This window comes from Motacilla alba, chromosome 3 (genome assembly GCF_015832195.1).
Source record: "Motacilla alba alba isolate MOTALB_02 chromosome 3, Motacilla_alba_V1.0_pri, whole genome shotgun sequence".
Lineage (NCBI taxonomy): Eukaryota > Metazoa > Chordata > Aves > Passeriformes > Motacillidae > Motacilla > Motacilla alba.
In genome coordinates, this window is record NC_052018.1 from 81,794,037 (window position 1) to 81,809,958 (window position 15,922).

General features: G+C 36.0%; 1 protein-coding gene across 7 annotated transcripts in view; it reads left to right on the forward strand.

Annotated features, from left to right (window-relative positions):
• CEP170 (centrosomal protein 170) overlaps nt 1-15,922 on the forward strand; it is a 95,470-nt gene that overhangs the window by 22,753 nt on the left and 56,795 nt on the right. For all 7 annotated transcript variants that reach the window (XM_038130322.1, XM_038130323.1, XM_038130316.1 and 4 more), the window contains exons 2-7: nt 1,612-1,757; nt 6,664-6,753; nt 10,614-10,692; nt 11,218-11,276; nt 11,401-11,563; nt 14,216-14,350. In XM_038130322.1, the coding sequence (XP_037986250.1) occupies nt 1,653-1,757; nt 6,664-6,753; nt 10,614-10,692; nt 11,218-11,276; nt 11,401-11,563; nt 14,216-14,350 (631 nt within the window). In that variant the 5' untranslated portion in view covers nt 1,612-1,652. The remainder of the gene's footprint in view (nt 1-1,611; nt 1,758-6,663; nt 6,754-10,613; nt 10,693-11,217; nt 11,277-11,400; nt 11,564-14,215; nt 14,351-15,922) is intronic.

The following is a 15,922-nucleotide window of genomic DNA, read 5'->3' on the forward strand; positions in this document are numbered from 1 at the left end:
AAATTTTATTTCAGCAAGTTCTTATTGTAGATTTAATTTTAATCTTTTTAGTTTCTAGGAATAAAATATGTTAGAGATGCTGTATTAGTTCTGTTGAGTCAGATAACATTAAGTGGACATATGTTTCACTTGAATGTGTTGTGATACAGCTATGGAAAGATAATTCTATTGTAAGTATTACTATAGAATACTGTTGCAGTGCATATTTACTTTATTATTCAGTAGCTCCTTAGCACATTAAGTCATTCTATAAATTCTTCCATATGAATTGCATTACTTTTTTTTAAACTGGATTGGCAGCTCTGCTGGTACATTTTACCACCTTTTGACTAACTGTTTGGTAAAAATCTGCTTTATCACGTCACATGTTGTTTTGACTTAAACTTTGTTATCTTTACATGTTTTACTAATTCGTGGTATCTCCTTGATTGTAGTTTGGCTGATGGCATACTGCTTGCGTTGTCATTTTATTCACTGTTTCCATTGTAGCCCTCATTTTGAGGACCTCACTGAATTCTTACTATTATTCAAGAGTATGCTCAAGTCCACTACAGACTTGTGTCTACTTACAGTACATTTGCTAACCTTGCAGAAATTCACTAATTGACATATAGATAGAAGAGAAATGCCAGCTATTTGGTACTCAGAGAAAAGCTGGCTGGTTGCTTTTGATTTTCTTTAGCTTCTCTTTCAATGAATACAGTGTGGTTATGAATAAATAAAATGATTGCTTTGGCTTGCATTTTCTTTAAGAGAGATTTGGAATACTCTTAAAGCTTTTTTTCAACTGTTAGCCATTGAATTACTCTGAAGAGAAATTTAATCATATTTTTGTCCAGTTTCAAGTAAATCATATTGTGTGAAGAAGTTTTCCGTGAAAGATTTTATCCATTTTTATGACATTTTAAATAGCTATGGGTTTTCTCTTCGGTTTTATGGAGTACGTTGGACCTTTTATTGATAAAAAATGGTAGAGTTTTGTAGGAATGCTTCTTTTGGATTTCATACTTACAGGTAACTTCTAAATTGTTCATTTTGCTCTGCTTTGTTTGCAATACTAAATGCACGCTGTTAAATTTCCAAAATAGATGTTTTATCATGAAAAACTGAGATAAAATAAGAAGCAGAAGTTCCATAAATTTAAAGCTGCTTTGATTTGGTGCTGTACAGAGGAGCTTAAATTCAGATGAGGTAGTTCTTTTTCACTGGAAAAGGTAGTGACACACGTGCAAGTTACTTGCTGTATTTTGTGAATGTTTGCTACACTGTGTGTTGGTTGTGATAGTGAAGCATTAGTGTAGCAATTGTCTTGATAATCAGTGGTCAAATGCTAAAAGCTTTCTGACAATTTGACATACAACTTTGGCATTAGCTAGCTGTGTGTTCCTTTTTCAGAAGGTACCAATTAAATCTGCCTAGTTGCATGGAGCAGAGCCTGAGAGTATGCAAATCTGAAGCCTCTCGCTTCCTGTGATTGCTGGATTCAGTACATGCTATTGAGAATGCTGTATTTTCTGAGGCTTTTTGTATTCTGCTCACAGTGTTTGCTGAGCAGAAACTGTAGCTAAAAATAACTAAAATGAATTTCTCTGTCTCTCTTTCTCACTGCAGGATGACGTAGCTTTGCCAAGGATTTATCAGCTAAGCAGAAAATGAGCTTAACATCCTGGTTTTTGGTGAGCAGTGGAGGCACCCGACATAGGCTGCCACGAGAAATGATTTTTGTTGGAAGAGATGACTGTGAGCTGATGTTACAGGTAATTGCTTCAGCCTTCCATGGGCAGCTGCTCATACCATGAACTTAATGCATGAGCTTCATGCATTCCTTTTGAAAAAGAAATTCCCCAGATGTTGGGAAGCAATTGTTTTGAAGAATCTTTTGTGTCCTTAGAAAAAAAAAAGTTTCAATTTATTGCTGTTGATAACGCATTTAGTGCTTAAGTACAGAGAATCACATTTTCTTCTTATAAATCAAATGCAGACTGCAAGGCTAGAAGATGAAATACATTTTGCAATATGACCAGTAAAGTAAGTAGACTGTGTTCCATAAAATGTGATAATGTTAAGAGAGCTGGATGCTTTTGAAAGGAGCCTTCTTTTTTCAGCAGCTTGTAATCTAAATTAGTCACGTGATTTGATGTAATTCTGTCCCCATGCCCTGATTGTGTTGCACAAAGGAAAATGAAATATGTAGAGAAGAGTATTTCTCTGTCTCTGAGGAAGTTGAATGACTCAGTTAAATAGAATTGAAAATACACAAGTCAAAATAGCTTGATCCTTCAGTAACTTCCTCAACTTTGAGGATCACTCTGTGGAGCTCTTAGATATGTGTCGCTGTGTTGTTATGTAGCCATATTGCTTGCACTCTGCCCTATCAAAGCTGTTGTCATCTGACCTGCATTTTTCTAATTTTTTTTTTATGACTGATGGAAGTATTTTGGGAGTTTCTTCTTAAATTTCTGTTGGTTAGTGTAGAGCTCTTAAGAAGATTGAACTTCAAAACTAATATTTTCAACCCTTCCTACCATTCAATAAAATATTTTGTTTTGGAGTTTTTGATCCCAAAAGTTGTGTATGCAGCCATTATTGGCCAAATTAGAGTCTTACTTGCAAATGAAGTGCTTAGAGATGTAATCGTACATTTATCACTCAGAATGTAGTATCTCTAGTAAATTGCATTTGGCTCTCAGCCTCAGAAGGCATTCAGATATTTTATTGGTGATGTTATAAAGCAGTTGACAGTACTCTTAATTTCTCTTTACAAACAGATAGGGTGATGTCTTGGTAATTTATGTGGGAAGTATTAAAAAAACCCCAAACAAACAAGCACACAGATAAATCCACCAACATCCAAAACAACAACAAAAGAAAAGCAACCAAAAAGCTCCACCCCACTGGTTCCTGCCCAGTAGCTTATAATCCAAAAATGCTTTTATTTTACCAGTAACTTGTTTTAGAGGACTGTTTTCTGTAAATAAGGGAGCATCTTCTTTCTTCTCTGCTATGCCATCCATAGTAGATCCAAGTAACAAAGATAGATCCATAGTAGATCTAAGTAACAAAGTCCTTAGTGGGAAACATTTATTCTTTTGTGTTACAGAACTTCACTTCAAAGGTAGCTGCCTCTTTGATTAATGTTGTGAATAGATTTATTTACAAACATTATTTGTTGTGTATTTACTTTAGAATTATGGAAAAAAAATCAAGGGGCATGGGGATTTCAAGAATATTCTTTTTAGCCTGCTGCTATGTTAGGTCTACATGCCAGCATGACTGTAACACCACATAGTGCTGCAGGGGGAGGAACCCACCAAGAGAGAAGCTAATAATGTGTTCTTGTTCTGTGTGTATAGCTCTTTGTGCAAGACCTTCCTTTCCGCTCTTGACAACTTGGTTGTTCTCTTACTGCAAAGCATGTGGACGATGCATGATGAAGAAAGCAGAATTTAATGCTTTTTTAATGCTTCATAATTGTTTGACAGAAAACATATTATAAAGGCCTTAATGAAAAAAATTTTGACTCTGTTTCATGCTTGATAGACTTCGGATCTCTACCTGTAAACGCTGTTGTTCTAAAAGGTTTAGTTCACAACTGGGAATACAGATCTGCCTTTTTTTCCAAATATGTTCAAACATAATGTGAAGTCTTCCTGCTTAGCTAACTGTTCCGTTGCATCAGCCTGCTTGTGCATAAATACTACATTTCCCCCTTCTTTCATCTTTATGGTTAGAAATCTTTTTAAATGTTGTTGGAGAAATCATCTCCAAGAAAAAAAAAATCCTAATTATTCACAATATCAGAATTATTTGCAAAGAAGAATGTGTTTATTTTCTGTATTCTGAATACTTTCTTAGTATCTGGATTGAATTGAAGAGTATCTATCTAAAATAACACCAGTTACAAATTTATTTTAACTGAGGATGGAGTTTTCCTCTTCACATTTGTATAGCTTTTACTGCACTTATTCTGTGATTCTTATTTCTGCAGACTTATATAAATCTTTGTACTGGATCTGGGTGGTTGGTAGGAAGTTTTTTCCCAGAGGCCATTATGGTACTGTTTTGGATTTGTGACCAGAACACTGTTGATAACGCACCACTCTTTTGGCTGTTGCTGAACAGTGTGTGTGCAGTTTCAAGGCGTTCTCTCTCACTCTGTTCCTCCTACACACGCTCGACTGGGGGAGTACACAAAACGTGGAGAAGGAGCACAAACGAGGACAGCTGACCCAAACTTACCAAAGGGATATTCTGTGACAATAATGTGTTGTGCTTGGCAGTGAAATCTGAGGGAGGGACTTTGGGGAAGATACCCACTGCTCAAAGACTGTCTGGGTACTGGGCTGCTTGTGTTAGGTGGGAAGTGATTGCCTTCTCATCACTTGATTTGTTTTACTTCTTCTTCCTTCTTCCTCTTTGCTGCTGAAACTTGACCCATGAGTTCTTTCCTTTTGCTCCTCCTGTTGTATCCCACATCCCACTGGGGCAGCAGAGAGCGAGTGAGCAGCTGTATGGCATTTAGCTGCCAGCCAGGGCACCACAGTCTTTCAAGATGGATTTTTAAAAGCCCTTAAATTTGAATGGAAGGCTGCAATAACAAAGCCAAATGAAAAAAGGCATTCAAAAGACTTGCACTGTTTTTGCACCTGTAAAGATCAGCTAAAACTAATAAAAAGTCCGATTAAATGTAAGTAATTTGAACCTGAGGGGAACTGTGAAGTTCTGCAGAATTTCAAGTGTTTCTGTAAAAGCCACAGACTCGAGTAATCATTCTTAGCATTTCAGATGATGTGACACAGTATCATGACGCTTTGAGGATTTTTCTGTGTCCTTTCTGTTTTAACTTTATTTTTAATAGGATGTAGCACATAAAGATTATTAAATAAATTTTTAGTAATACAGTATGTATTTGAAAAATGACATTGAGAAAAGTTCAACATGTTTTTTAATAGCTTAGGTAAAAATAGGGTAATTCTTGGTGCCATGGTTCCAATTGAGTGTGGAAAAATGTAATGTGTGCTTGATATTGTAGGCTCAGCAGAACATGCACTTCAATGAGTTTCATTGTATGGAGATTGTTTTCACTTGAAAGGTTACTAAGTTAGTAGAAAATGAACCATGTTGCTGTGTCTCCATCTGCCATTAAAAGCACTTAACTGATGTGGTATATTAGTGCAGCTTATATTGGCAGGGAACTTGTTCATTTGTCTGTCTCTTCCTTATTCTCCACTTGGATATCCTGCCCCCTCCCATTATACTCCTCAAAAATGCAGAGCAAAATAGAAGGTCTAAACATAAAATAGTAAGTATAAGCAGAAGAACACTGTTCTCACTTCTTTGGGGAGAGAGCAAAGCAGGCATAAGAATAAACAGAAAGGAAGAATGAGAAAGTAAATTGAAAATAAGGAAAATAATAGTAACAAGTCTCAAGAAATGGAGAAGGAGTAAAGTGATAACTATGGGATTACAAGAAGAGAAAACATTTCCTTAGGAGTACTGGTTGTGTGTTCTGATGCCTTGCACTGGCCAGTGCACTTGGTAAGGCAGGACTCCTTGAACTGACGGACCACAAATGCTGGTACGCAGAAGTCATGGAAGTCTCAGACAGAAATGTACCATTCTCTGTGCAATACAGTCCTGAAAAATGAGTTGAGTAGCAAGGATAGAAGATGTAAACCTGAAATTAGGAGCTATACTGGTGGAAGGAATTTGCTGCTATGCAGTAATGTTGTGACAGTGCACTAGCAGAATTAAGAGCAAACATAAGATCAAGTGTGGGCTGATAGAGAGGACGAGCTGTGGTCTCCATTCTCTTGGGAGCTCTTGAAGATGCCCAGGTGCTGACCATATGTATGCATGAAGGAGACACATCCAGCCCCACCTCCCTTGCTTGCCATCAGCACCTCAGGCTGCAAACACTTGGCAAGGAGTGAGTGCTTCCAGAGAGACTTGGCTGTTAGGGAGCTGCTGTTCTTGGATGAAATAGTAGCCAGGATTGTTCCTCATCTATGTGGTGATGTTTGAATGTGAAATTAAGAATTCATGAAACAAATAAATAAATGGATACTGAAGTGCTTAAGGAAGGACTGAGAAAGTCAGAACTGATGGGAATAGTAATTCAGGAACTGCTCAGACATTTAGGGAAGAGACTTAAGCTAATTGGTTCAGGAAATTGAGATCAAGGAGAAACACTTGGAACGCTTGTATACTATGGTAATTACCCCAGATGTGTGACAGGAAATGGTGAGTTTGAGAGAGAACAGCAACACCCCGGAATCATAGTCATGTCTTGAAAGATGCATGTAATTTAGGGGGGAGAGAGAGTAAGAAGTAAAGAGAAGTTGATGATATTAGATTAGACATCAGTGATACTAGAGTGGACTGAAAAAAATAAAACCTTTGGATGAGGCGTATCTGAATCTGACATATCATATTTAGGGAAACATTAAGAAAATAACAATTTCAGATTAATTTTAGTATTCTGCTGTGGGTACCTGGAATTGGGTTAGAGATTGTCTTTTTCATGTGTGGGGCTATCTTTTTTATATAATTTGAATAAATGTGCTGTGTAGAAAGAAAATAATCACACTGCTCTTAGAAATAGCCATAACTGCCTCATATGGTTTTCAAATACCTTATTTTATTTTCTTTAATACATTTTAGTCACGGAGTGTGGACAAGCAACATGCTGTACTCAACTATGATGCCTCTACAGATGAACACTTGGTGAAGGATTTGGGCAGCTTGAATGGGGTAAGTTAACATCAGAAATAGATAGCTCCCCATAGTTCTCTATCTTTGTTTTGGGATTTCTTCGAGCCATTATTAATTGTACATTAATACCTTTTTAATGCAAGTCTGAAAATGGGGGAACATTCAAAAGGAAAGTGTAGTCTTTGCAGGGGTTTTCCACTGCATGTTTTATAAAGGGCTGCTGTTAATTCCAGTAATAAGAGGGCTTTGGCAATAGGAAAAGCTAAGAACTATAAAGAGGAGTGTGTTATACTTATGTATTTCAGAATTAAAAAAAAAAAAAAGAATCTTTGCTATAATGTCTAAAAACCCTGATATATTTAAATCTCAAAAATGTGCTATTATGATACGGGTTTTATTTCACATGCTATTCCTTTTTCTTCTGTTATAATAGGGAAAAGAATGTTAAACTGTGTTTCCACTGTATATATGTGGAAAAAAATAATTATGTAATAACCATGTTGTATGAAAATCAATTTAACTAATACCATATTTACATTTATTTTTTCAGAATAATTTTTTATTAAAAATCTCCATGAATAATTTGTGTCAAGTAATTGCAAACTTATACAGGAAAAATCCAGTTATGGGAAATGTAAGATTTCAGATGACATTTTATGTTCTAAGGCTTTTCTAGGAAGTGCATATTCAGAATTCTAGCTAAGCATCACTTTTTATAAAAGTTTTTGAATATGTAGCAAATTATTAAAAACAGTAACTTTGTCATAATTTTGTCGTCCTTTAGGTACTTCTTTATGACCTATGTATTTGCGCTTGTTATGGTTGTTATTTTGTAAATTTAAATGTTTGGCTCTGTCATGAAGATGTACAGAATAAAATCATGAGTTCATCTGTGACGGCCTATTTGAATAATACTTACAAAGCTACTGATAGTGAATAGTTTTCTCAAGTGCTTAAATAAATAGAAGGTGAAAATGAACTCTCAAGTTACTACCTTTTGATCGTGATGTGCATTTGGAAATAAAACTTTGTCACTGTCTCTATTAGCTTTTCTGTGTTTTAAGGTAACTAACTCAGCCTTCCAAAGAGTCAGTCTCAACTCCACGTGAAACCATTGAAGGGCTGCATCCTTTGAACAGTTGTAGACATACAAGGACTTTGGTCCTTAAATATTTAATATACCTCTGTATTTTCAAAGTTGGTGTGCTGATTCAAGGCAGTGATCAAAAATAAGTTCAGCACATAGAGTTTTTTTGCTGAGACATTTGATTTTATTCCCTTGCTGTGTAACTCCTGTAGTCAGTAGGCATACCTTCAGATTTTTGTTGCCTTGTCGCAAAACTGGAATTGAATAGAAATATGTGTTAAAAGGTCTTCATTCAGCTCCTTTTTTTGCCTCTGATAAAGAGCTTTCAGTGATTTGCTTCACTTGATCTAATTCATTCTCAAGTTTGAGGTGAAGCTTCACTTGCTTTAGAGCTGTTTACTCAGAGACATCAAAGGAACTCTTTCTTCCCACTGTTTTGGGACAAGGAATATTAAGTCTCAGGAGTTCAGTCCTTTCTCTTCGTCTTCACAGTGTTTCCCTTACTATCACTTTCCCACTGTGCTTTTCTTTCATACCTCTGCTTACCTCGTTTCAGGTTAATGGAGAAAAAACATTATTTTTGTAACACCATACTTAATTGTGTGGCAGAACAATGGCTCAGTACCATATGGTGTACTAGGTAATAATTCTTCTAGTCTAGCTGCTGTTTCCACTGAGAGCACCCGCTCCCTAGCAGCCAAGTGCCTCTTCTAGTGCTTCAGCAGCTGCTGCCCTGTCTTATTTTGCATCCTTCATCGAAAGATTTATTTTGCATCTCTCCAGTTGGTCCCATGTCTTTTGAGAACAGATACATACCTTTCTTAGTGTAAAGGTTTACTCCATTCCTGGTACAATGCGCTTTAACCACACATGATAATTCAGAGTTTGAGGGGAGGTGGCTCGTGCCAATATTTTGGTTTTGATTGTTATGAGTGTTATAATTTCACAAGCTGAACTATGATTGCACCTGATGCCCTAATGCCTGAATATTCTTATATGTAGGGTTGATTCACACTCACTACACTGAAAAGGTTACAGGAGTCTTTTTTGTGGACTTCTAAATCTAGAAGTCTTTATTCTGGACATCTAGATTTGAAGGAAAAAGAAAAGGCAGAAGTAAATTTTAATTGGTTTTACATTAAGTAAAATTGTATTTCTGATAGTTTATTGTGACTCATTCTGGGCACTCCTGTTTGTTTGGTTTCTTTCCATACAAAAAAAAATGAAGGAATTTCTCTTTTCTGAAGCAAATGTGGAGTTGCTAGTATGCAATTAGTATTTCCCTAGTATCACTAGAATTCAACTGTACTTTTTCCTTTGACTTGTGAATTCAAAAACATACCAGAAGAAGTTGAGGCCCTGTTGAGTAATGTTCTTCTCAGGAATATTTACAGGATAGCAAAGTCCTTTCACGCTGGTGTTTCAGGACTGGATTCTGAAAAGCTTAGCAAACTTTATGAAGGCTTAAAGACAGTTGACTCTCACTGTTTGAAGAATAAACTTTAGAAATCACATGAATGGAGTGATTTAAAGGGGCAAAGGATTCTTTATTTACAGAGTAACTAGCTTTTTCAAGCTAGCTTTGTCTGGCATCCCAAAGCATGTGATGAGATTTTAAAGCTCCAATGGCAGAGTAACTAAGACGTGGTTGTTTTATGCTGTCGCTTCAGTCCTGAACACAAGGCTGTCAGTGGACTGCTCACACAGTTCACACCCAGCCTTTGGAGTTCTCTGCGTTGGGTATGCTGTGTATGCACATGAAATTCAGAACTCTGACCTGGGAGGAAAAATGCATCCATTCATATAGACACAGATGTCTGCAAGGTGGCCTGAATTCTGTAGGTTCACTGAAATTCAGAGTGCCTTGAGGATAGTCTTTACAGACGGTTTTGCCATGGACTCTCAAAATGTTAAAGGGAAATAACTGAAACCTTACTGAAAGTTTCATGCTTGCAAACCAGTGAATAGCTGTACCTTTTGTTCTTATTTCCCATGGAAGATATTTTCTACAAAGTAGGTAAACAGTTTTTAAATTAATGAAATAAACATTCTTTTCCTTTAGGAAAAGAAAATTAAATGGAAGATCCTCTGACTATTTTGGGGAAAGAGATTGTTTCTCTCTAACCACAGTTCACGTACTACTAGACTCATGAGCAACACAACCATTCAAATATTTGGATTTTTGGCTTATTTAATTATTCAGGTTTTTCCATCTTCAGAGTGCTTATGAAATGGCATATTTGAACTTTTTCTTTCTTTAGAAACATGTACATTGTGTAGAACTTTTAACTTTGAAGTAGAATGATGCTGTAGGGTTGCAATATACTGAATTCTTACAACTGATTTTTGGTGTTAGATGCACAAACTTGGTCCATGTTTTCTTAAGTCCTTTGACAATGATTAGAAATAAGCTGCCTGAGTTCTCTCATATCCAATTCTAAATGCTGTACAAATATGATAAATCAATTTGGGCATTTAATTTGGATTGAAAAAAGCAAATTACAAGAAAAATAGTAAGTGGAGGTGCTAATTCAAGGGAACATTAATCAACACTTGCATGAATATTCCTAACAAGAGTAAATGTGCAAGGAGTTTTTCAAGGCCAGTGTGCAACTTGGTAATCAACTGGTGTTTTACCTTCCTTTTGACATGGTTTGTTAAACAGCTGGCAGTTTGAGCCTGTAGTTTCCTTGTGGCTCACCAATAGAAAATTTGTGGTGCTGAAGAGTTTCTTATGAAAGTATTTAAATTATTTAATTTTGTTGGTTTGGAATTTAATGGTGTTTCTTTCTGTCCTCATTTGTTTCTGCAGACATTTGTGAATGATGTGAGGATTCCAGAACAGACGTACATCACTCTGAAGTTAGACGATAAATTGAGATTTGGATATGATATCCTTGCCATAAAAATACAGTTTCAGGATGCACTTGTCTTGTTAGAAGTATGGTTAAGTGTTCTCATTGCTACAAAAATGCCTATATTAGAGAAAATATCAGGGTTTAGGATATTGTACCTTGGTCTGAACTACTGTTAAAATACATTTCATTGTCTCTCACTGAAAGAAAACTCAACTTTCAGTTATGATTTAGAACATAATGTGTATCTTCTGTGTTGCTAAAAAGCACTACTTTTCTACCAGCAGCTAAGATTACAATTAAATATTCAGCAAACTACTGAATGAAAAAAAACCCCATGTTTATTATTAAACACTAAGGTGTCCACTCAATGTTCTGTTTACATATAGTAAATAACTTCATTTGCTTTGATGAATATGATAGTGCACCGTATCCTAACAGTGACATATTTTGAATGCTGTCACCATTCTAGTGGCATAATAGACTGCACAATTGTTACTTTTCTGTAGAATCCTCTTGTAAATTCAGAGTTTTTTCAGTATTTTTCTTATCATTTCCTACATACTAATCTTTTTACTGTGGTCAGGGGAGAGATGAGAGTCCCCGAAGAAGCACTTAAGGTAACAATGTGCAGTTCCTGGATTTTTTTTTTTGTTGTTGTTGTACAGTTAATTATAACATAGAGAGGTTTTTTTTCCCACTCTTTGAGGGTTTGTGTTTTATTCTCTGTTTAATGCCATGTAGCATGAAAAATTCTCAAGCCAACTCCAGTTATCCCAAAAATCTTCAGAGGCAGAAGGATCGAAACAAAGCAGCTCCAAAAGTTCAGAGTCCAAGGTAGCAGACTCCACAGCTGAAGTGCACCACAAAACTACAGAAGCACTGAAATCTGAAGAAAAATCAGTGGGTAAGATTCATTTTTTTGTTGCAGAAGCACAAAAACTTGGAAAGGATGTTAATTTGCTTCAGTAGGATGATTATGAAATTCTGTAGACAGTAAAAATTTCATATATATGAACATTTAACCATAGTTTAGATGTAAATAATATTTTTGGCAATTAATTGCTACCTTTTTTTACAGTAACACCCACATGTTAAGAAAAAAATTTAAGAGAGATTTGATTGGCATTTGTAAGATTTTTGCATGTCTCTTTGCCCAAATCACAAACTTGTAACATTTGTGGCAGGAAATTGCTATTTTTTTGCAGTTTAAGTGCAATTATTTGTTCAGAAATGGTTTGTACTTTTTACCATCACCATTACCAAGTGCACTATTTTTCGTTTGGTTGGTTTGGGGCTTTTTCCCTTTTTCAATGGGTGGGAGTTCTGTTTGTTTTTTTTTGCAGTTCCTAGCATTCTTTGTTTGATGTGTCAGGATATAACCTCAGTGTTCTATTGTGGTTTAAAGATTTGTAGATACTGTAGTTTCAGGTTTGTTTCTACACCATCATTCCTATTTATTTAATGTGTCATGGTGGCTCTGCTGTGGTTGTCTTAACTTTGTGTGGGTTGGGCTGCCCCCAGTGTAGGAAGGGTTTGGACATGTGGGAGTGAGGCCAGAGGAGGGCCAAAAAGATGAGCAGAGGGCTGGAGCAGACAGGCTGCAAGATGGAGTTGTTCAGCCTAGAGAAGGAAAGGCTCCAGGTAGACCTCATAGGAGTCTTTCAGTACCTACAGGGAACTGGTAAAAAAAGAGGGAGAGTGTATGTTACACCAGTGATAAAAGACTAGGTGCCATGGTTTTAAACTGAGAGAGGGGACATTTGACTAGATGTTAGGAAGACATTTTTTACTCTGAGAGTAGTGAGTCATTTGAACAAGTTGTCCAGAGAATTTGTGGATGTCCTATCCCTGGAGGTATTCAAGGCTTTGAGCAAACTGGTCTGGCAAAAGATGTTCCTGCCCATGGCAGGTCCCTTCCACCCCAAACCATTCTCTGATAAACTTGAGCATGAGGCTTGCTGAAGTGTAGTGGGTATAACCAAAAGAATGAGAAAGGGATCAGGAATTGTTGCTTCCTTAATATGGAACTGTCTAGGTCTGATTTCTAACCTGATCAATGCTCAGCAGTTTTGTTTAGGTTTCATCTATTCTTCCAGGAGACTCATTTCAAAGAATTCTCTTCCCCACATACAGGATTTTGTGGTACACTCAATTAACCTCTTTGTTTTGTTGTCTAATCCAGCATCTTGTTAAGGGTACGTGAAGTAGCACAATGGGGGGAGGGTTTATTCTCACCTTCTGTTTTTCTTTTCACTCTTCCAAAAATAACAGTCAAGAAGGATAGGGATTTATATTTGAGTGCAACTCTCAGAAGCTTTTTGGGGATTGATTCTCTCACTGTTGCTATGTAAATGCACATCTGCTCATTATTGCTAATTCAGTACACAGGAATAGAATTATGGGATGCTTTGGGTTGGAGCAAAGCTTAAACATCACTTAGGTCACACCCCCTTGCCATGGCCAGGGACACCTTTCACCAGACCAGGTTGCTCAGAGCCTCATCCAACGTGTCCTGGAACACTTCAGGGATGGGGCATCTACAAATTCTCTGTGTAACCATCAAGTTTTTTTAAAAAAATTATTATTGACTAAGGCATAATGCTGTGTAAAAAGGAAGTACTTTATGTCTTAAAATCATGTTGAAACCTTTGGCATGGTTATGAAATCATCTTTGGAATGCAAGTGTATAAATTACTGAAAAAAATGTTGATATTCCTAATCAGAAAAGTAACAGACAAGCTCCTAAGATATGTTTTACATATGATGTTTTATTATATAAGGACCCTTTAAAATACATTCAGAACATCTGTATGACACTAGCTGAATCTCTGTAGGGTGAGGTATTCTTCCAAAAGATCAGATCAAACCTAACGCAGCCAATTTATCATCAGGTTAGACATCTCAATGATATCAGTGGTTTTTTTTCTTACTTAATTTTTGTATTTAAATATATTTAACCATGTATATAGCACTTTTAACTGTACTGTAACTTAACTGATACCTTTAAAAAAAACCCCACCCTGTAAAATTGATTGTGCTCAGTACTTTTTTACACACAAGGTAACTTTCAGCACTCTGTAGTAGCTGTCAGCAATTTGGAACCTTGGCAACATTGCAAAATTTGATCAGTTTTTCATGCAGTGAGTTCAGATTTCATTGAAAGGTCAATGTGGGTAAGAATGAGAATCTTCTCACAGAAATAGCAGCAAACAGCTTCTAGGAATGCTCTGCTGTCTTGATGACTTGAAACTGAAAGAAGAAATAATATTTACAGATATATCAGGGATATGACAACAATAAGAGATGGTGGCTGCCTTTGCATAAACATTTGTGCCAGAAGTTTTGATCAGGTCATTAGTAAGCTTTTATATTTAGAACCCAGATCACTTGTCTGGCCTCCAAGTTTGTTTTGTATTTAGGCAAATGCATGCAACCATTCCACTTCAGCTTCCAGGAGAAACGATCCAAGCAAATTACTTTCTCTTCATGTGATTTTAACCTAAATATCACAGCTAAACAGAAAAGTTACTTCCTCTGCTTTGGGCTGACTTTATAGATATTTCTGCCATGCCTCGTGGGACGCCTTTGTATGGACAGCCAGCCTGGTGGGGTGAAGATGAAGCTGATGAAAAAGGTGGTTGTAAGCCAGATAGCAAGCATGAAGAAAAAATGCCTGAGACAGGAGCTTCAGGTAAGTGTATTGTCTTATTTTTGGGGTTTTTTTCCTCTTTGCTGAATTGCATATATTCTTAAATAGGGAACTAAACAGATGTTTGGAAGTTTCATGCTTTGCATAGATGAAAGCCTATTAAAAGGTAAGCTAGTTGAAGAATATATTTTTGTGGGAAACTGTGCTTTTACAGAGATCAGTTTCACATAATGTGTCACACACATTATGTGTCAGTTTTCTGGTATATAACACAATTTTCTATCAGTAAGTATAGCAAATAATGTTACCTGAATCAGGTATGTGTGTCTTTTTTTTCAGTTTAATCCATATCTGTCATTTTATATATATAGGAGTATTTTTCTGAAATGATTTCTGGAAATAAATTGTGGTTTTCTACATTTGTGTGTGACTTTTAGCTGTATAAGGTTATCTGTACTAGAGAAGCAGTCTCTTCTGTAATTCAATAATGCTGTATTAGCGGGAATTGCATGTCATAGTTCTTGAAGTAAAGATTTGTGTAGTCTAAAGTTAAACTGGTAATGTTTATTCCCCTGTAATACAGACCTTATTATTAGTTAGCTTGTCTAGACACAGTATGTATTGCCAGAACTTCAATCTCAGTACCTATAATTAGGCTTTTATATCTATCATCAGGCATATAAATAAAGTAACTGCTATTCTAATGACAGCAACTTAAAACTTATTCAAGTTAGGACAAAACTCAGCCATGTTTACTTAGCAATTTAGGCATGTATTTAAGGTCCAACAATTTTAAGTTTTCAGTTTTTTAAAGTACTTTAATTGAGGTCAGAATTTCTCTTTTCCTGTCATAGTACTTCCCTTGGTTAACATGAATCGTATTTTGCAGGCGCTGGAGTGAAGTTTAAAAATGTGTAAATCAAACTAAATGAACACTTCAGTGTAGTGAAGACAAGATCTTTGGAATTAACTTTTTACCATAGCCTTTTTAATGACCTTTTTCATATTATTCTAAAGTTGTCATCATTCAGGCAGTAAAGTCTGTTAAGATTTGGACTATTATAAAGAAACCAGATAAAACCATTTAAATTAGTTTTCCCTCATTAAATATAGGATTATTGAAAAGCGATATGCTGAAGTCTGTGTTTTTGATGCAATGCCATGCCATTAACAAGGTGACACAAGATGCCAGCTTCTATTTAGTGTAGAGTGCCTGGTCTTATTTTTTATAATTTTAAATTGCTTTTTCAGAGGCATCAAATTGCATCAAATGGTTTACATGCTCTTGTATTTATTTTATCAAGAGATTTTTCAGCAAGTGATCAGTGCTTCTATCTTAGTTCCTGAGCTCCAAGAAAAATAAGATTCCAACTTTCACTCAAACTAATCATGGAGATGCCATCTGTTTCAGGAGTAGACAAAAATAAGTTTGTTCTAGACTGAACTTCAGTAACAGGGATATTTTTGACATGATTTGCTTAGTGAAGTCATCATAAGGTAAATTATGAATAGAGAAACTAGATGAATATTTTCTAAATTATTTAAATTTGTTTGTTTTCCATATATATACACTGTACAAAAACTAAATTTGGGCCCAAAGCCTTTTTGGCAAAC